Source organism: Hemitrygon akajei, chromosome 18, assembly GCF_048418815.1.
Source record: "Hemitrygon akajei chromosome 18, sHemAka1.3, whole genome shotgun sequence".
NCBI classification, from domain to species: domain Eukaryota; kingdom Metazoa; phylum Chordata; class Chondrichthyes; order Myliobatiformes; family Dasyatidae; genus Hemitrygon; species Hemitrygon akajei.
Genome location: NC_133141.1, coordinates 42,282,745 through 42,305,365, shown reverse-complemented (window position 1 = coordinate 42,305,365; position 22,621 = coordinate 42,282,745). Strand labels below are relative to the sequence as shown.

Below are 22,621 nucleotides of genomic sequence, written 5' to 3'. Positions count from 1 at the left end.
GGGGTGAAGCTAAGAGTTGGAAAGGTGATTGGCAAAAGGGATACAGAGCTGGAGAAGGGAGAGGATCATGGGACGGGAGGTCTATGGGATGCTGCCTGGCCTGCTGTGTTCGACCAGCATTTTGTGTGTGTTACCAGCAATCTGTTCTACCTGTGACTCTTACGATATTATAAATTTCTGTCAGGTCTCTTCTCAGCCTCCACTGCTCCAGAGAAAACAACCCTGGTTTGTTTAGTGTCTCCTTATAGCACATTCCCTCTATTCAAATAGCATCCTTGTGGGGAGGGGGAGGGAGAGAAGAAATTATTTTGTGCCGTTTCTAAAGCTTCCACGTCCATCCTGTAATGAGATCAGAACTTGAATGCAATACTCCAGATGTGGCTTAACCAGAATTTTATAAAGCTGCATCATTAACTTCCTGACTTGAACTCAGTGACTAATAAAGGCATGCATGCCATATGCCTTCTTGACTACCCTGTCAATTTATGCAGCCACTTTCAGGGAGTTATAGAATTAGACCTCAAGATCCCTCTGAGGATCAATGCTGCTAAGGGTCCTGCCATTAACTGTGCACTTGTTAGATTTGATCTTCCAAAGTGCAACCCCTCTAATTTGCCTCAATTTAACTTTATCTGCTATTTCTCTACCCATATTTGTAACTGATCTATATCCTGCTGTATCCATCAGCGACCTTAGACTATGAAACATAACAGAGTTAGGCCATTCGGCCGACTGGTTCTGCTTCTGCACACTCCCTGCTTTCTTGACACTGCTACCAATTTTTGTGTCATCAGCAAACCAACTAACCCGCCCATCCACCTCTTCGGAGAAGAAAGAGGAAATTGTAAGAAAAAGGACTGTGTACACACACTTGGCCTAACTTCTGAAATTTCAATTGTCACAAAATGTTCAAGGTACATTTAATATCTAAAGTATGTATACCATATACAACCTTGAAATTCATCGTTTTGCTGGCAGCTACAAAACAAAGAAACACAATAGAATCCACTAAAAAAAAACCCAGGCTATAAAGACTGTTAAGCATCCAATATGCAATTAAATAATTGTGCAAAAAAAAGTAAACAAATAACATACAGAACATGAATCACAGCGTTCCCTAAAGTGAGCCCACAGCCATGGAACCAATTAGCACTGAGACAACATAGGAACCCGATGGCTGCAGTGTCAGTTCAACGCGGTAGTGAGTAAAACCTCACCAAGCTGAACACCAGTTCGTCCCTTGCCCACGCCCTCGATGTCTTAGTCTTTTTAATCTGGCTCAGGCTTAAGCCAGCTAAACATCAGTTCATTTATCTCTCTCTGACCTGGGTCTTGCCAAATCTTTCAGGATACTGCAAAAACGACAGGTCGTTCGGATTATTCAAAAGGACGGCTCCCAAAGGGGAATTGCAGGCTGCGGATTGCAGTAATCGTAGTCCAGAAAAAGTATATTTAGTAGAATAGTTAGTAGTTTTGTTAGCTGTCTGCACAATGTTTTTGTGTAACACCAGCACCATCTTGCATCAGGTAGAAGTAATCAGTAATTGGTTTATTATTGTCACATGTATCAAAATAGAATGGAAAAAATGCACGCCATCCAGACTAGTCATAAAGCATAAGTACAAAGGGAAAAGCAATACAGAATGCAGAATATAGTGTTACAGTTACAGAGAAAGTGCAGTGTAGCAGACAAGGTGCAAGAGCCAGGATGAGAGAGATCAAGAATTTGTCTTTTAATCTACAAGTGGCCCATTCAAGAGTCTTATAGCAGCAGGATAGAAACTTAAGCAAGGTGATGTGTGATTTCAAGCTTTTGTATCCTGAGCATTGGAAAGGTGGAGAATTGGAATTGATTTATTATTGGCATATATACCAAGGTACAGTACAAAGCTTGTCTTATATACTGTGCAATGAATTGATCTGTATCAACAATGCATCAAGGTTGTACAAGGTAAAACAATAATGCAGAATAAAGTACGACAATTACAGAGAAAGTGCAGTGCAGGTAACTAATAAGGTGCAAGATCATTAACGAGGATGCTTGTGAGGTCAAGAGTCCATCATGCTGGCTGCTTTACTGAGGCAGAGAGAAGTGTAGACAGTCAATGGTGGGGAGGCTGGTTTCAATAATGTAGTGAGCTGTGTCCACAGCTCTGCAGTTTCTTGGGGTCACGGCAGAGTAGTTGCCTTACAAAAGCCATGATGCATCCAGAGGATGCTTTCCTTGGTACATTGACTAAAAATTGGTAAGGGTTGACAGGGATATGCCAAATTTCTTGAGCCTCCTGTGAAAGTAGGCACATTGGTGAGCTTTCTTAGCTGTGGCATCTATGATTGGGCCAGGACAGGCTGTTGGTGGTGATCACTCCAAGGAATGTGAAGCTATCAACCTCAGCACTGTTGAAGCAGACAGGGGCAGAACCCTTCCCCCTCCCCACTTCCTGAAGTCAATGACCAGCTCTTTTGTTTTGCTGCCGTTTGAGGAAAACATTGTAAGCTGTCTTTTCTGAACTCTGAGTTGTCATTGTTTGAGATATGGCCCACTATGGTGGAGTTAGAGTAGAATCTAGCCACACAGTCATGATTGTGCAAGGAATAGAGTAACAGGCTGAGGACACAGTCTTGTGGGACTCCCATGCTAAGAATAATTGTGGCAGAGGTGCTGTTGTCCACCCTTACTGATTGTGTCAATTCACGAATCCAGTTGCAGAGGGAGGAGTTGACTCCCAGGTCTAATTTTGGCAATGAGTTTATATGGAATTATAGTGCTGAAGCCAGAGCTGTAGTCAATAAACAATGGTCTAATGTAGATATACTTACTGTTTAGATCAGGGGTTCCCAACCTGGAGTCCACAGACCCCTTGCTTCATGGTATTGGTCATTGGCATAAAATAAAGTTGGGAATCCCTGGTCTAGATGTTTTAGAGATGACCAGGCATTTCTAGTCAGAGCCAGGAAATGGCATTTCCTGTAGACCTGTTTCAGTGGTAGGTAAATTGTAGTGGGGCATGTTTGTCTGAGAGGCTGGACTTAATGCATGCTGTGACCAGCTTCTTGAAGCACTCCATGATGGTGAATGTCAGAGCCATTGAGTGGTAGTTCTTAAGGTTTGTTACTTTTTTTTGTATACAGGGATGATAGTGGTCTTAAATCAGGTGGGAACCTCAAATTTAAGCAGGAAGAGGGTAAAAATGTCTGCACATACCCATGCCAGCTGACTTGTCCAGGATTTAAGGACACAAACAGGGGCACTGGATGCTTCCACAGCCACTTGGTGTCCCAAGCCACATCATTCAATCCTGGCTTTACTCTCTTGAAAACAAATCTCATATCCGTGAAGTTTATTATGGGTTCAGGTACATTGGAGACTGTTGAGAAGATCGGTGATGTACCAGTCTGCTGCTTTTCAAAACATGCATAGAATGTATTAAGCTCATTGGGAAGGGATATGATATTGGCAATGCTGTCTGACTTGGTTTTGTCGTCCATTATAACGTGTAAGCCCCACCACAATTGACTGTTGGCCTGGGACTCAATTTTGGACTGGTATTGTCTTTTGGCATCTCTGATAACTTTATGGTGGTGGTATCTTGACCTTGAGTGTAAGTGACTGGAATAGGAGGGTTCATTTATAAGTATGTGGAAACTTTAGAGAGAGCTTTAGACACTACAGAAGAGCTTTACCAGAATGTTGCTTGGATTAGAGAATACATCATATGAGGAAGGATTAAACAAGTTAAGGCTCTTCTCTTTGAAGCAAAGGAGGGTGAGCGGCGACTTTATAGAGGTGTATAAGAGAGTAAGAGGCATAGATGGTATCATAAAGCACATTTTACCCAGGACAGTAATGGCAATACAAGAGGATATCCATTTAAGGTGGGTAGAGTAAAGTTTAAGGGAGATGTCAGAGGTGGTGGTTGTTGTGTTTTTTAACAGAGAGTAGCAGGTGCCTGGAACACACTGCTGGGGTGCTGGTAGAGGCTGATATAATAGCCACATTTAAGAGGCTATTAGATAAGCACATGAATGTAAGAAAAATGGCTGTGTAGGAGGGAAGTGTTAGACTGATTGTGGAGTAAGTTTATATAGGTTGGCACAACATCGTGGGTCAAAAGGTCTGTACTGTGCTGTACTGTTCAGTGTTTTATGTATGTCCCTCATAATATTTTACACTGCTATCAGGTTTCCCATCAGTTGGTCCTCCAACGAAAATGCCCCCTTCCTATTCAGTCACACTTCATAATTAAAACACTCTGTAGGTTTTATTGAATAATTTGCCAAGAGTTTTAATGAATCTTCTCAATTATACAACTGATATTTAAAAAAATACATACAATTGAATTTCCAACCTCATGCTAACTAACCATGTAACTTGCTACAATTAAATGCTCCTGAGAGGCTACTTATCTTTATCACCTCCGCTTAATTACTGATTATTCTTCAATTGACATCTAATAATAAAAACTTTAAAAGGATTTTGCCCTATTACAGTAAAAGCTCTTTCCTAGTGGAAAAATATTTCAATAAATTCTGTGCACATTTATTTCAATAGCTGTAAGTACTTGTAAGAGTTTAAAACAAAAAAATTGGCAACTTCAAAAATTACATTTTATTTTAGGACACCTTTGCTTTATGGAATGCAAGACTTCATTTTCTCATTTAAACTGTCTTTTGTAAATCCATGTTCACTTACTTGAATTGGTTGTTTATTTTGTAGCTTGGGTAAGTGATTTTTATTTACCTTTCAGATCTTAGACCATGTCAGTATGGATTCAGGCCCAGCAGCTTCAGGGCGAAGCTCTGCGTCAGATGCAGTCCTTGTATGGGCAGCATTTTCCAATTGAAGTTCGGCATTATTTATCGCAGTGGATTGAAAGCCAGGCATGGTATGTACAATTCAGATGAAAGTGTTTAAGTCAAATTATTCAGTAGTTAGTGTTATTTGGCTACTATTGGAAAGGTTATAATGTGGTCTCGATGAAGGGTCGAAACATCGACTGTTCTATTTCCCGCCTGATCTGCAATTTGATGTTGCAATTTGGGTGTTGCTTCAGATTCTTGACAGCATCTGCAGCCCTCCATGTGTCTTCAGTTATACTTTATCATTTTCAAGTTTCAAACAGCTTGTGATACACTTATCAGTTAGTCCTTTTACATCTTTTCCATGCCCAAAGATAACTACTTTTAAAAACATGGTGTTTTTTTTCATGAAATAGTTTCTTCTATCAACATTTTGCCAGCTTGAACAATGCTTAAACTCTCATTCAGTTTGGATGTTAACGTTATCAGTCTCTACACATTTCTGCTGTTGGAATTCATTCAGTCTTTCAATTCTTTATTAATTGCGCTAGAAAGTAAGTTGGGACTATACTGCCAATGTGGTGTTATAATCACTTGAAAATCAAACCACTTAAAAATGTAATTACTCCTACGTAATTTTCAGTTGCGTGAGTTTGTCAATGTGTAAAAGAAGTTTAAATGATTAAGAAGTTATACCACATTTCATGACGCCAATACAACATGAAGTGGTTCACTGCCAGTTTTTGAAGTTAATTCTTGAAGGAAATGCAATCCCATCTGAACCAGATGGCTGTGGATGCTAAGTGAATAAATTTTCAGTGCTGCGATTAATATATTAATTCATCAAGAAATATGGAAAAGTTTTAATTGCCAATGAGATCAGCTTTGACTAATGAAAAAAGTGGATCTAATGAGCTAACTTCTTGGAACAAACTTTCTGGGTTCTGAACTTATTTAGATAAAGGTAACTTCTACATTTTGGTCATTTGGGTAACAGAAATTCACCCTTATTGAATTCACAAATCACTACCTAAAAGTTTGAGATGTGGAATGAAATTTGTTCGTACTGAATTTAGGTTGTACAGATCATTTCTGATTTTACACTAATTTAACTATTTAATATACATATTACTGTAAATTATTTACTTATTTATTTTGGTCTATATTATCATATATTGCATTGCACTGCTTCTAAGTTAACAAATTTCGCAACATGTGCCGGTGATATTAAACCTGATTTTGAAATATCATTTTTTCAACTTGCATTGATACATGAGCAGATGCTATGGCTTCATATTATGAAAAATCAGTTATAATTATCGCCAAGGATACCTTACCACCTCCCCATATGGAGTATTCAGCACCAGATTTCTATTAGTAAGTGCCTGTTTCCAACACATCATATTTCTCTAGTCAGTTGTGTGATGGATGGGCAATGACATTTATAGTTGACTGATGACTACTATCCTGATACAGGTTGGTTTATTATGAATATCCTTTTGAGTGTAATATTTGGTAATCTGGTAATAACTGAGGTAATACTACCATCACAGGTAAGTTTCTCATTAAGATTTCAAACTGAAGCCTCACTGTCCTAATTACGCTAACCTGTTTACTGTTTAAAGAATATTGTCCTACCCAGTGATTATTCCTCAACAAGTTCTTGATATTATCTGTTGCACATCACATAACCGTTTGAGATCTTGCTGCACATAAATTGGCTGATGCATTTCCTACATTACAAAAGGCTCAATTTCAAAAATTAACTGGCAGTGAAGTACTTCAAGAAGCTTTGGAGTCATGAAAGGTGCGGTTATAAGAGGTTTTTAATCATTATAATTTTTTACACAGTCTAACAAACTTGTGCTGCATGAGCTGGAAAGTTTGGTGCACAAGATATTCCTTGAAGTATTGCTACAATTTTAGTGTTGGAAATTTGGCAACTAATTTGAGTATGGCAGATTCTCATGAATGGCATTGAGACAATGACCAGATAATTGACTTGATTGAATGTTGCTTAAAGGATTAATTTTGAAGATGCCGCAGTGAACTTCTATTGTTTTAAAATATAAATGCCACAGAATTCAAAAGTATATCTGAGGGGCCAGACATCTATTAGTTTGATTCCTCTGAATGCTGGCATGGCAGTGCTGCACTAATTTTATTTTTCAGTAAGATATTTGAAGACTGCAGAATATATTGTAGGGGTAAAATAAAAATAAATTTGTGCATTAGTACTTTGGCAACATGACCTTGGTATACAGTTTGGATTTTAATACTGTGCCTGTCCGCCAAAATGCAATTTGCTTCACTAAAAACTTAATCAACTGGGAATTCACTAGAGCACTTGTAAAAACAGCATTTCAGATTGGTTTTATAGGTTTCCTAAATTTCAGAATAACTACATAATGTTAGCCATATGATCCAAAAATAAAATATTCTTTAAGTTTTGCTAATGAATGTGTTCATTCATTCATTGCCACTTTGTGTAATGCTTCTGTGGCTAATGTCACAAGAAATCCTGAGTTCAGAATGCCTTGGAGTAACTTTAATTGGTCAAATATCATGTGACTTTTATTGACCCAAAGCAAAAAAAAAGGGCACAACTAGAGAACTTTCCCTTTCACACTGAAGTAAGGATGAAATAGTACCAGAGAGGATACAGAAGAGACTTATGAGACCACCCTCAGAGTTGGAGGAGCAACATCTTGTATTCTGTGTGGGTAGCCTCCAACCTGATAGCATGAATATCGATTTCTTCTTTGGTTTTAAAAAAAACTCACTCCCCTTCCCCTCCCCTTCTATTCCCCACTCTGGTCTCTTACCTCTTCTCACCTGCCTATCACCTCCCCCGGGACGACTTCTCCTTCCCTTTCTCCAATGGTCCACTCTCCTCTCCTATCAGATTCCTTCCTCTCCAGCCTTTCATCTTTCCTATCCACTTGGCTTCACCTATCACCTAGCTCAGTGGTCCCCAACCACCGGGCCACAAAACATGTGCTACCGGGCTGCGAAGAAATGATATGATTTGGCGGTATGAAATGATATCAAGTCAAGTCACTTTTTATTGTCATTTCGACCATAACTGCTGGTACAGGACATAGTAAAAACGAGACAATGTTTTTCAGGACCATGGTGCTACATGAAACAGTACAAAAACTACACAGAACTATGTAAAAACAGCACAGAAAAAAAAAACTATACTAGACTACAGACCTACCCAGGACTGCATAAAGTGCACAAAACAGTGCAGGCATTGCAATAAATAATAAGCAAGACAATAGGCACAGTAGAGGGCAGTAAGTTGGTGTCAGTCCAGGCTCTGGGTATTGAGGAGTCTGATGGTGTGGGGGAAGAAGCTGTTACATAGTCTGGTCGTGAGAGCCCGAATGCTTCGGTGCCTTTTCCCAGATGGAAGAAGGGAGAAGAGTTTGTATGAGGGATGCGTGGGGTCCTTCATAATACTGTTTGCTTTGCGGATGCAGCGTGTAGTGTAAATGTCTGTAATGGCGGGAAGAGAGACCCCGATGATCTTCTCAGCTGATCTCACTATTCGCCGCAGGGTCTTGTGATCCGAGATGGTGCAATTTCCAAACCAGGCAGTGATGCAGATGCTCAGGATGCTCTCAATACAACCCCTGTAGAATGTGATGAGGATGGGGGGTGGGAGATGGACTTTCCTCAGCTTTCGCAGAAAGTAGAGATGCTGCTGGGCTTTCTTTGCTATGGAGCTGGTGTTGAGGGACCAGGTGAGATTCTCCGCCAGGTGAACACCAAGAAATTTGATGTTCTTATCGATCTCTACTGAGGAGCCGTTGATGTTCAGCGGAGAGTGGTCGCTCGATGTGAGTCAGCTGCACTGCACTGACTCATATCATATCGTTTCCTCGCTTAGGGACCACTGACCTAGCTGGCCTCTTTCCACTCTCCCCACTTTTTTTTAACTCTGGCTTCTTCCTCCCCCTTTTCAGTGCTGAAAAAGGGTCTTGGCCTGAAACGTCAACTGTTTATTCCTTTCCGTGGATGCTGCCTGAGCTGCTGAGTTCCTCCAGCATTTTGTGTGTTGCTTTGGGTTTCTAGCATCTGCACATTTTCTCGTGTTGGTGAATTAGAGTGTGAGAAGGGACTGTTTAGCTTAGAATAGTGTTTTGTGTTTCCTCAGTTTGGAATTGTTTTCTTTAGACAGAAGGCTATTTGGAGAAGATTTGATTAAGATATATAAAATTATGTAAGACCTAAACAGAAATAAAACCGGTAAGAATCTATTCATCTTGACAGAAGGCATAGAGTGGTTAAATGGTTAGAAGGATTAGAGAAGAATGGGGGGGGGGGGGGGGAGGGGTTAGTTTTAGGGGGTTAATACTCTTAAATAATGGGAATCTGGAATACTGCCTGGAAGGGTAGTAATGCTAAATCATTCACTGCATTTAAGAAGTACTTGATGAGCATTTGAGTTGCTTTCCAATTTCCCTTGGGATCAATAAAGTATGTGTCTGTCTTTAAATTTCAAGGCTCTGAATGAAAAGTTAAGCCAGGTTTTGCCTGTGGTGGACCGAGAGGAGTGAATGATCTTTTATTCCACAAATGTCGATGATCCTATGATTTTTTTTTCTTGTACTTTGCTTCCATAGGTGTTCAAACAAATTCAGTATCCCTTCCCATTAATCTTTTAGGTTAAAAATGCAGTTCAATGTTTGGTCAATTCCCTTGTACTTTTTTAGTTATTAATTGGTTAAGAGCTTAAGTTAAAAAATGTTTGTTGCCTTGCTTCTCTTTAGGGACTCAATAGATTTGGAGAATCCGCAAGATGAATATCGAGCACAGAGGTTGCTTGAGACATTAATACAGGAATTGCAGAAGAAAGCTGATCATTTAATGGGTGAAGATGTTTTTGTACTAAAGTTGAAATTAGGGAATTATGCCACACAGTTAAAGGTAGGTGTTAACTTTAAATATTGTCCGATATAAATAAAACCTTATTTCTGTGATTTGGTATGTCAATGAGTAAATTGTATTTTTCCAGTATAAACCAAATAAAATGTAGAATATTTTATTGGTTTCCATTATTGACTAAAACATTTTTTGATAATTTTGCCTTTACCAGTAATTTTTCAGCCTGTCACCTACATCAAATATATTTCATTTTTGTTTTGCCATTGTTTATGACAGTTATGATTTGGTTTCTCTCATTTTCATACTTTTGTTAACAATTGTATTGCATAATAGGCTGCCAGTAATAACTCGCCAGAGTCCTCTGTCCTATGCCAGTGTTCTAAGTTGTTCCCCATTCCCCCCAAGTGTAGCCCCTCTTCTTGGTGTATCCTTCCTCTCCCAGGGCTGAGGTCTTTTGAGCTTCTGTTGCCTTTCCTGTATCACAGGGCAACAGAAGGGGATGGTGTTGCTAGCCCCATGCCCAACCCCCCCTCCTTTAGCAGCCAGGGGAGAGTTAATTTTTTTTTTACCAAACAGACACACACCAGTGTCTCAATTATATTAACATCTGAGTAAAAATGTATTATGTAACACTTTTTAGCCCGGTGAGGGGGGTATCTTTTATAAGCATGACTTATTCAACTCAACAATATTACCTGCTCGTCTGACAAATCTTTCACTAGTTTTTACTCTGGCTCTCCACCTCTTCTGGGGAAAATGGACAGCTTGATTTAATTTGTCTGATACTGAATTGGCTTACTACTGGGATTGGAATAAGGCTTTACCTTCCTCAACCAAATGATTACCAGAATTACCCATCTAAATTTGTTAATGATTGCTATTGGATCTGTAAAATTAGAATTTCACAATTCTGCCTTCAATCAAGATTGACGTTTTAGACAATAATGCAATTTGTTGTTAAATACATTTTTCTCATGTCAAGGAGTTTGAGATGTGAATTTAGGCTTTGTGCATTTCTTTGTATGGATTTGTAACTTTCGAATTTTTTTTTTATTCTTTCTAGAATACTTATGACCGTTGTCCACTGGAACTGGTTAGATCAATCAAACACATTTTGTACCATGAACAGAGACTGATTAGAGAAGCTACAAATGTAAGTTCTAAATTCAAGGGGGAGGAAATCCTTGATAGTGCTTTAGGTCTTTAATCACTGGTGTAAAAAGTAGCAAAAGCTTTTCTGATTTGAGAAACTAAGGTGAAGGACTTACCACGATTTAAAGGAACAAATGTGAAGATGAATCATTTGTAAAGTAGTGATTAGTTCATCCAGGATTGGCTTAAAAGTCTGCAAATTGTAGGAGGAATGGAAACGTGAGGCAGATAAGGAGTGCTGTATTACAGAGATCCTTGTAAATGATATGCCATTAATAGAATAGAACTTTATTGTCATTGCTCAAGATAATGAGATTGTGGTGCTACTCCAGTCTGTGCAAAACAGATATTTAAATTGCATGCGGCAACACTTAATTTAAAAAAAAAATCCTGTATTTACATGCGCCAAGTGATAGTCTATAATACTCAAAGGCCATTGGCAAGCCAGAATGTAGCATTATTTAGCTGCACAACAGCCTTCGTCAGTCAGCAGTATAGGGGAGGAGGAAGAGCACATAGATCATTGGATTTAGATCTACAAAGAGCAGCAGGAGGTAATCAAATGGAGACTGACTAAATAGTAAAAGTTACAAAATTGATGTCAGAATCTTGGGCTTAAAGCTATTTGTTTTAAGAAAAAGCATCAGAAGTGTCAAATCATCCTCAGAAGTGAAGCAGTAAGGATGGCTTATTAAACAGTTTAAAAAAAACCTATCTTCTTTCTTCAAAATTCAAAGTACATTTATTATCAAAGTATGTATACTATATAGCCGGCTGGTGGCATCGTGGCATCAGTGCCGGACTTCGGAGCGAAGTCCACTGCGACTACTATAAAAAGATGTTTTTTGGACCCTGCCGCCATTCGTACATAGATTCAAAATGCATTTAATATCAAAGTATGTATGCAGAATACGAATGCGATCTGTCTTCCTATAGACAGCCACGAAACAAAGAAAACCATCAAACCCATTCAAAGAAAAATATCAAACCCCCAACACGCAAAAAAAATCGCGCAAACAGCAAAAAAACGAGCGAGAAACAGAATGTAAATGGTTGCATTGTTCACTAGCACCATCTTCTTCATGTATACCTTTAGATTAAAGCTCTTGCTCTAGATGCATGAAGAAAATCTCAGTTTTCAATGAATAATATTGAAGTTACACCCTCTTTGGGCAAGGGAGAATTTTCCATGGAAGTTTTAGAAAAAAAAGTGTAGTATGCATGTTCAGATTTCAAAGTTGTTTGGAGAATGTTATGCATGGGACACATGGCCATTCGTGATTTTGTCACTTAGGATGTTCCTTGCCTCAACTATATGAACAAACTACTTTTTGATAAAGGCACTTATGAAGTGCCCTAAATGTGAAATAATTATACTTGGAAAATTAGTAATCTTAGTAACTACTTTTTTTTGGCAATTAGTTGCTTGCAAGTCTTCCCTAAATCAGAAATGCATTAAAATATAAAATGTCACAAACTGAGATATCACTTTATCTTGTTTATTTTTACATAGACAAAATCACCCAAGTAAATTGCTACACCAAAATCTGTGATTCTTCTACCTTAATGGATATGTTATCCTTTTCATTATTTGTTCTATTACATTGATGAAAGATTGCATTCCTCTGAAACATTAACAGTGAGTAAATCACTGCAACAATTTTTAGTTATTCATCTTCACCTTGTTTGCCATGATTAGGACAGGTTGTTTTAGGCACAGCATTTAGTGACATACAGAAAATCTATAAAAAGGAAGAACAAAATGAAAATTACAATAGAACATAACATTTGTAATGCTTATTTTTGAATTTATCTTTCTATTGCTTTAGTAGAATGTTTAATTTCTTTATAGATGAGTTGAAGGCCAAGTTATTCATTTATCCTGTGAGTTTATAATACTGTTATAAATAGATTCTAAATGTAAACGAGATGAAGACGAGTTTCTTCCTTTGAATATCAAGCTTGGTAGATTGAAACATTTTAATTTTAACAATTGATTGGTTCATATTTGGAATGATACTTTTGATTTATTGTTTGGAAGGATTTTTAAACATTTAACATTTAATCCTTGTCCTTGGTATTTGTAAGTGTAAAAGAAACATAAGTACCGTAGATTCCGGACTACAGAGCGTACCTGATTAAAAGCCGCTGGCTCTAATTTTAGAAATAAAATCAATTTTTTACTTGTAAAGGCCGCACCGGATTTTAGGCCGCACCGGATTTTCGGCCGCAGGTGTCCCACGTTGTAATATGAGATATTTACACAGAAAGATATTACACGTGAGGATTTTTTAACTTTTAATTAAATCCATATGGTAACAAAAACAAATACATATTGCAAATGCTTTTTTTCGAACCGTGCCCGTAACGCGGCTACTTTTAAATATACGTTGCGTATACTTCTTTACTGAACAACATTCCAATATCTCCTAACGACTGGTAAAAAATATATATACTGCAGCCTACCAGGAAAAGTTATTGATCGCCTTTAACTTAAAAGCAGCGTTTTCGCTCCGCCGCTCCCCCCCGCCGTCCCGTTTATCGCAAACCGGTATCCCACAAGACGCGGCGAAACCGGGTGTGACGTCATAGCATCCCGCGATGTAGTACAGAAAACAAATATAGTTAAAACTCTTCTAACTTTAACTAGAAAATGAATTACTAAGCGAAAATATTATAAACTAAATAACTGCCATAAAGGCAGCACAATGCTTTTCTTCGAGTGTTTTCCATGTTGATGAGGGTGAGTACAAATGACTGATTTACAATAATTTAATTGTGAAAGTGCGCTTGATTTATCGTACAATTTCATTGGACCTCTGTGAACTACTCATCAATTTTATTGGTCTACTGTTACGAGGCAAAATGTTTTCGGCGGCATGAAAAAAAATAATACATTAGCCGCTTCGTATTAAAGGCCGCAGAGTTCAAAGCTGTTCAAAATGTGGGAAAAAAGTAGCGGCTTAAAATCCGGAATCTACGGTAAATAGGGGTATGGATTTTTGCAGTGAAATGCTGAGTAAGCACCAGTGAAATCAACTAATGTCTCTTTATTAATATAGCCAAGTTCACCAGTGGGTATACTGGACTCCATGTCTCAGAAACACCTTCAAATAAACCAAACATTTGATGAACTAAGGCTACTGACTCAGGATACTGAGAATGAACTACGAAAACTTCAGCACACCCAAGAATACTTTATTATACAATATCAAGAGAGTCTACGGATACAAGGTAATAATGGTTTTGCACCAACAGAATTTTTAGTGGATTTCAACTTTTTTTGCAAATGGTTTGTTCTGATTGTTTAAGATTGTGTATATTAAATGAGAAACTGTTCATAAAGTTTTTATCACATGTAGAATCAAAAATTCATTGAGGGCATCACTGTAACATAGCAGTTAGTGTAACGCTATTACTTCACCAGCAACCCGGATTCATTCCCACCACTAGAAGGAGGTTGTACATTCTCCCCATGACCATGTGGGTTTCCTCAGGGTGCTCCAGTTTTCTCCCATAGTCCAAAGATGTACAGGTTTGTAGGTTAATTGGTCACATGGGTGTAATTGGGAGGCGTGGGCTTATTGTTCGGGGATTAGATCTGTGGATGACGATGCATTTCCAAGCTATTATCGTATAAGGTATGAAGTGGACTGTGGTTGAATTTTCTCCTTGAATTGTTTACCGTGTCCTGTGGGCAGCATGATGGTGTAGCAGTAAACGTAACACTATTACAGCGCCTGTGACCTGTGTTCAGATCTACCTTTGTCTGTAAGGAGTTTGTATATTCTTCCTGTGACCGTGTGGGTTTCCTCGGGGTGCTCTAGCTTTCCCCCACATCCCAAAGACACATGGGTTAGTAGATTAATTGATCACATGGGTAAAATTGGACAGTGCAGACTCTTTGAGCCAGAAAGGCCTGTTACTGTGCTGTATCTCTAAATAAAATAAAAGCAAAGAAAAATTAAAACCTAATTTACTATAATGCACATTGTATAAGAAATAGCATAAATGTGACTATTGCACTCAGTTGTAATTTTCAGGTGAACAGGAGATCTTCGAAATCAGAACATTTCCTTCTGCAACTGGTTCTCTCATCACCAATCAAAAAACATGTTTTATATTAGAGCTCTGAGCAAAAAGTGAGATTTTCCGCAGATGGACATGTAGTGAGTGTGGATCGTCAAATGTCTTGGATTTTGGAGCTGCAGCTGCCTGAAATTGCATAACTTTATGCAAAACTAAAGCCTTTTGCATCATCTATCTTGAAAAATCTCTTCCATTCCCTCTCCATTGTTTTTTAAATTGTCTTACAAATTTGCAGAATTCTGATGCCAGACTAACCAGCAATTTATGTAATTTATTATCTCTCTCAACACCATTCTTCTGCCTTCACCCCATAACTTTTGACACCCTTACTAATCAAGAACCTATCAACCTCCACTTTAAGTACATCCAATGACTTGGCTTCCACAGTCCTCATTGAGTAACATACACAAAATGCTGAAGGAGATCAAGTTGGGAGCACCTATGGAGGGGGAATAAACAGTCGATATTTTGAACCAAGACCCTTGAGTTATTTTATTTCCTAGCTTGACAGCCCTCTCATATTTATGGTTTATGAGCTATGTCATTCTGCGATCTGTGTGTTCCTCCCCAAAGTCTCAAGAGTCCCTTATAAAGTTCTGGACCTTTGCGGTCTTTTCCTTATCTTGCTTTTTTCTTGTCTGATGTGTTGTGGCCAGGAAATGCAAGAATGCAAAATCTGTTCCTGGCACTGGTAATAACAGCAGCAAAAGGGTGCCTAGTCAGGTTGGCTGTCTGTTCTGTCAAGGCGATGGTGTTTGAATACCCTGGTTATTGCTGTACTCCACAATGATACAGGTTCGTGCTCTTGCATCTGCGGAGTCATTTCATTTAGCCCACGAGCCTCTGTTACCAGGGCCAATGATAACTGAGGTGAAGTTTTCTTCCCCTGCAGTATCTGCGATAGAGGTAGCAGCTGTTGTTCCTGCAAAAATTAGTTAATGGACTGGAGTTCACAAACAGCCACAGATATTTTATTGTGTGTGAGCCATTTGATTTATATGTGAGTAGACAATGGGCCCGTACTTTGTAATCAGTCCCACAGTGATGGCACTTGCTGCTGACTTGATAAAGCTTACTACACATATCTAGAAATCCCCCTGGTGTGGCTTCTCCTTTTCTCCAGCATTGATTGTGGTTCAGAGGGATTCCTAGTTTTGAGACGCTATTATGAAGAATAAAATTATTAGATATATTTAGAGGATTACATATGCATAGAACTTCAGTTTTGGATCCTTTTTAAGTAGTAATTATGGCTTAGTACATCATTTTGAAAACTCACTCAGATATACATATTCAGTGCAAAGTGTGTTGCATATGCTAACTTTTCATTTATTCAACCAGTGTTCCTTGATATCATGGGGGAAGGCTATATAACAGGACTGAATCAGTGACAGCTACTTTGGGATTTCCTTCTCAAGCCATTAGTGATTGCTTAATTTCTTGTTTTTTGAATTCTGCAAGGTTTGGTTTCGATGCATGATGGAGCGAAATTTTCTGAATTCTCGGGAAATTCTATTAAGATTGTTACAGGCACAACTTGTGCAATTTTTTGATGGAAATCTCTCTAACGTTGGTTTTAGTAAAGGTGATTGAGCAATAAGACTTGTACATAGATCAAACCATTTTTAAAATATGTAAATGTATTTATTTAACACTGAGATATTATTTTTCTAGCTCAGCTTGCTCAACTTGCACAGCTGAGTCCACAAGACCAGAACCGTATCTTACGAGAACAAAGCTTGCAACAAAAGCGGACGTCTCTGGAGGGTTGGTTACAGCGAGAAGCCCAGACACTACAGCAATACAGACTGGTATTTACAATTTCATAATATTTTCTTAATAAAGGATGTGCTGCTTGACACCTTCCGAATAATATCTAAGAAAATAAAAATTGATAATGGCTTTAAACTGCAGAATATTGTGGATTCAATTACATTTATCTTGGTAGAATGTTACACCCATGAATGTGTGAAATTAATTATTCCCAATTTCAGAAACCACCTAATATCAATTGTTTATCTTGGGCATAACGCAAAAGATGAAAAGTGAATTGACCCTGGATGTTCACTTTGAGTGACATTGGCAGTTGATGAAAATTGAGCACAGTCTTGTGCTGTGCACTTGTAATTTTTTTGGAATGAGTGTAAATTGCAAGTGATGCATAGTCAGCTGTTCGCCTTGCTCAGTTGACTACCGTAATATGTAAAATGAGAAATGAGCTGGTGGGGTTTATTACCCAAATTCATTCATTATATATATACATACATGACAGTCTAATGGTATTGATTTCTGTAATTAACGAAGATTAATTTGGTAATTAACCTTTTATCCTGTTGTTCCTGAGATAAAAGTTTGTAAGCAGTTTGCCAAATTCTTGTGTCATTTAGGGTCATAGAGCACATAGCACAGGAACAAGCCTTTCGGCCCGTCTAGTCCATCACAAACTATCAGTCTGCTTAGTCCTGTTGACCTGCACCTGGACCATAACCCACCATATCCCTCCTATCCATGTATCCAAACTTAAATGTTGCAGTTGAGCCCACATCCACCACTTAGCCCGTTCCACACACTCACCACCCTCTGAGTGAAGAGGCTCACCCTCATATTCCCCTTAACCTTTGACCTCTAGTTTTAGTCTCACCCAACCTTAGAGGAAATAGCCTGCTTGCAGGCTATGTAAGGCTATTTATACCCCTCATAATTTTTTTTATATCTCTTAAAAAAACTCTCTTCATTCTCCTATGTTCCAGGAAATAGTCCTAACCTATACAACCTTTCCAAATAACTCACGTCCACAAGCCCCAGCAGCATCCATACATTTTTCTCTATGGTCTTTCAATCTTATTGATATCTTTCCTGTAGGTAGGTAACCATAATTGCACACAATACTCCAAATGTTGCCATCATCATCTTATACAATTTTAACATAACATCCCAACTCCTGTACTCAGTACTTTGAGTTATGAAGGCCAATGTGTTAAAGCTCTCTTTATGACCATCTACCTGCGACACCACATTCAAGGAATTATGTATCTGTTTTTCTAGATCCCTTTATTCCAGCACACTCCTCAGTGCCCTACCATTGACTGCGCAAGTCCTACCCTGGTTTGTTTTCCCAAAGTGCAACACCTCAAACTTGTCTGCATTAAATTTCATCTGCCATTTTTCAGCCCATTTTTTCCATCTTGTCCAGATCTCGCTGCAAGCTTTGGCTTTCCTCACTGTCCATATATACTAAATATATTTGGAAATCTTGAGTAAAAACTTTCTGAAGGTTAACAGGATTAATTGTAAAGTGAATAATTCAACACTTAGGTCCCCAATTAATCTATGTACTCTTTTAATTACATTCTATTTACAAAATACTGTAATTGCAAAGCAAAACCTTCAGATGTTGGAAATGTGGGGGAAAAAAAGTAACTGCTGGAGATGCTCAACAGGCCAGGCAGCATCTGTAGAGAGAGTTAATAGTTCAAGTCAATGAAAGTTTGTTTTAGCCTGTGTTAAGTCCAAGCACTCATTGTTGTCATTTCTTTCTGTGAAATTATAAAGATTAGTTGTATTTGTCACATGTTCATCAAATAATGCAGTGAAATATGTCATACCATGAAAATCCCTTTCAATTTAGATTTGGTTTATGATTGTTTCATCACTTTTGGTACAAAGCCATTAATCTGATAGAAATATTAAGTTTTGAATAGACTTTGTACTTTTCATCAAAGAAAAGCTTCCTTAAGTGAAATGGTATATTGGTTCCTTTTTAAAAAAAAAAACACCTTGGATTGTTTGGTAATACAATTTCTAACAAAATGTAAACTCCTGTGTACTTGTAGGATTTAGCTGAGAAACATCAAAAGACATTGCAGTTGCTTCGTAAGCTCCAGACAATTATTTTAGATGATGAACTGATTCAGTGGAAACGACGCCAGCAGTTGGCAGGGAATGGTGGTCAATCTGAAGGAGGTTTGGACGTTCTTCAGTCCTGGTAAGAAATTCATATTTAATTTTTTTTAATTGAATGTTTCAAAATAACAAAACAGTCAAAAATATACCTGGTTATTAATGGGATTTGATTGAGTTACATTATCCTCTATTACCTGGCTGTAATTGGAAGCTTTGAAGTTAGGTGTATTGGTAGAGTTTTTGTGTCATGGATGTATGACACATCCATCCAATGTATTTGTTCACTTCATTCAGTAGTTCATTGACTCATGGAGGAATCTGAGGAAATCTGCAACAAAAATTTCAGGGAGATATAAATAGTACAAGGTTGGGGTATGGCTTTTTATGCCTATATTGTCTCAATCATATCTCTGAAATTTGCATACATGCAGATTTGCCTTGCCAACTCTTGCCATTATTTAGTGGACTAAGACATGTTCCCAGAAGTGTAACTGCATTTTAATTTCAACTAGATTCTGTCTTTGAGCCCTTGAGCATGTTTTCTTTTCTAAGACAATAACAATGTCTTTGATCAAATAAACAACTGCAGATGTTGATCTTTTAGTACTATATAATAATCCCATGCCTGTGCCTCTTCATGCTTAGTTGTCATGGTCTATATGTTTACATATAATCCAGACTTGCGTTTTCTCTTATTTTGAACTAATTTTTAGCTTTATCACCAAACAAAACAAAACTCTGCAAAAGCTCAAAAGCTTAAAAAGAAAGTTTTGGAAGTATTTAGCAGGTAATGGAGAGACGAACAGAGTTAAGTTTTTGAGTAAGACTTTTGAACAAAACTGGGATAAATTGGAGATTTAAAAATAGGTGCAAGCTGCCGAAATAGCTTTCTCAATGAGAACTGAATGGAAGCTCTGTGATAGTAGAGACTGGGAGAGATTGAATGATGCAAGTGGTGGAGGTGCTGGCTGCTTGGAGAAGGTGCAAACTGGAGGAAATGGAATCGTATCAGAAAGGGGGAGGAAAAATTGCTGGTGATATAAAATAATAGGTAAAAATAGCTGATTGCGTATAATAAAATTCATGGCTGAGTCTGGAAGACTCTAATGTGCTTGATCAGGAGATGAGATTTATATGCTCAAACTTGCATTGGTCTTCATTGAAATACTTTTGGAGACCAAATATAAAAGCGGGAATGAAATGGAAAAATAAAAGAGCAGCCAGCTGTGCAGAGGTGATCCACAAGTATCCCTAACCCATTTCTCTGTCTACATTTCCAACTGGTTTAATGCTGAATCCTTTGACGATCTTCCTCACTATCCACATCTGTCAATTTTTGTGTCGTCTGAAGACTTATTAATCTTACTAAACTTGCTAATACATTTTCGTCCAGATAATTTAAACAGAGGGCCCAGCATCAATTCCAGGCCTTCAGTCATGATATCCCTCACCACTACCCTTTGATTTCCAGGAACAAAGAAAATTTGAATTCAATCTACTAGGTGTCTGTGGATCCCATGTGCCTTAATCCTGTGGATCAGCTTCCATTGGAGACCTCGTTCAAAGCTTTACTGAAGTCTGTGTAACATCTACTGCCCAGTTTTTCAGCTTTTCTGTTCAAGAGAATATATTTTTCACATTGTATCCCATCTTCTATGTCCTCATCCATTCAATTACTCTGGCTACATACAACAAATACTCTCTGTATTCTCCTTGGAACCACACTGGCAACCAGCTTTGATTGTCCTCATCAATCAAAAAAAAATTGTTTGTAAGACATGAGTTCTGCACAAATCCACGTTCACCCTAATAAGTCTATAACAATGTGAGTCAATCCTAAGAATTTCCTTACACTGGCTCACTGGCATACAATTTACTGGCATGTTCATGGGCTTCTAAAGTCCAACATCAAATTCAGCAATTTTAGATGATCAGCCTTTCCACCCTGTTATTTCATTACCAGCATTTAGATTTTGTTCCATTCTTCTATCAAATGCTGAACTTACTTGCTTCCTTTTTGGCAGACCTGCCTTTTGTTATTCAAACACTTTCAGCCACTACCCAACTATAGATTTTCCTGTTGGTTCTTTTAGCCCCTCCTATCTTCCTTTGCAATTTAGAAACATTTTTTATTTCCTTTGGTAGAACATTCCAAATAGTCAGTACCCTCTGGATGAGGAAATTTTTTTGTCTGTCCTAAATGTCTAATCCCATATTTTGGACTGACCCCTGTTTGTGGACACTGGTTAAGTAAAACATCATCTCTGTACCTGCTGTAGCAAAAGTCATAAGAATTTGTTAATTTCAATGAGACCATTTCTTGTTCACCTAAAATCCAGAGACAAAAGACTCGGGCCTTTTTAAGTTCTCATCACAGGATACTTTTGCCACACTCCTCCCAATTTCTATATTTCACTTCCTTTTCCTTAACCAAATCATTTTTGGGTAGGGAAACCAGATACGTATATGTTATTTCAGACATGCTCTCTCCAGAGCTCTTCATAATTGTAGTAAGATGTCATTGCTTCTATGCATCAATTATGTTCAAGAAAGATCATCATGCTGATGGCTTCCTAATTGCTCGTTGAACCTTCTTGTTAGTCTTCACTGACATGTACATGAGCACCCATGTCCTTCTGAGTATCAATACCTTGGAATGTTTCAATTCCTATCACTTAAAAGAACTGTTTTCAGTTTTTCTGTGCAAGAGAATATATTTTTTCGCATTGTATTCCATCTTCTATGTCCTCTTCCATTCAATTACTCTGGCTGCATACAACAAAGACCCTCTGCATTTTTTATGAACCACACTGGTAACCAGCTTTGTTTTGGCAGCAGCTTAGATATATTGCTGTTGAATTATTTCATCCAAATTTTTAATCTGCTGGGCCCCAGCACCAATCCAAGCTAGTATGTTTTCCACACTATTTCTTTAATTGTCTCGTTTTATCTCTCCCTTTTAATAGACAGACATAATTGTTGAAAATAAATAATTTTTCATATTTTCAAATGTTAAAATGTATTGCTCACAACCTGTTATTTATTGTTGGGTTTCTACTATCAAGTAGCGTATTCTTTAGCAACAGATATATTTAGGCAAAGTGATAAGTATGTTCATAAAATTGTCTTTCAGCTTCTAGAATTTAGTGTTCATCTATGGTCCAATTATAATGGTGTGTAACCAGGTCAAAAGTTGCTCTTATACTTGCCATGCTGTTACTACAAAATTTGTTAAACTTGTAGGTGTGAGAAATTGGCTGAGACAATATGGCAGAATCGTCAGCAGATCAGGAGAGCTGAACATCAACGACAGCAGCTTCCCATTCCAGGCCCAGTGGAGGAGTTGCTTACAGAGCTCAATGCAACAATTACAGACGTAATATCTGCACTAGTTACCAGGTCAGTAATGTAACATACCGCACATTTAACACTTCACTGCAAACAATGTGCAGTATTTTGCTCTCGGAATCACAGTCACCTAATTTTCACACTTAATAATGCTCAAGGGGAACCCGTCTTGTAAAGGCACTGCTCAAAAAAAGGCAACGGCAAACCAATTCTATAGAAAATTTGCCAAGAACAAACATGGGCATGAGATAACGATTGCTTGCATCATCCAACACGGCACATCATAATGATGAATGCTTGAGAGATCACATTGAAACCTATTGAATATTGAAAGACCTAGAGCGAGTGCATGTGGAATGGGTGTTTCCTATGGGAGAGGAGTGGGGAGTCCAGGCCCAGAGTGTACAGACTCACACTAGAAAGATGTCCCTTTAGA

The 22,621-nt window shown here is 38.1% G+C and overlaps 1 protein-coding gene across 4 annotated transcripts in view; it reads left to right on the top strand.

Annotated features, from left to right (window-relative positions):
• Positions 1-22,621, top strand: part of LOC140741358 (signal transducer and activator of transcription 5B-like) — a 110,298-nt gene that overhangs the window by 64,971 nt on the left and 22,706 nt on the right. For all 4 annotated transcript variants that reach the window (XM_073071496.1, XM_073071497.1, XM_073071498.1 and 1 more), the window contains exons 3-9: positions 4,749-4,886; positions 9,579-9,735; positions 10,757-10,846; positions 13,908-14,079; positions 16,609-16,745; positions 18,768-18,919; positions 22,081-22,236. In XM_073071496.1, coding sequence (XP_072927597.1) covers positions 4,759-4,886; positions 9,579-9,735; positions 10,757-10,846; positions 13,908-14,079; positions 16,609-16,745; positions 18,768-18,919; positions 22,081-22,236 — 992 coding nt within the window. In that variant the 5' untranslated portion in view covers positions 4,749-4,758. The remainder of the gene's footprint in view (positions 1-4,748; positions 4,887-9,578; positions 9,736-10,756; positions 10,847-13,907; positions 14,080-16,608; positions 16,746-18,767; positions 18,920-22,080; positions 22,237-22,621) is intronic.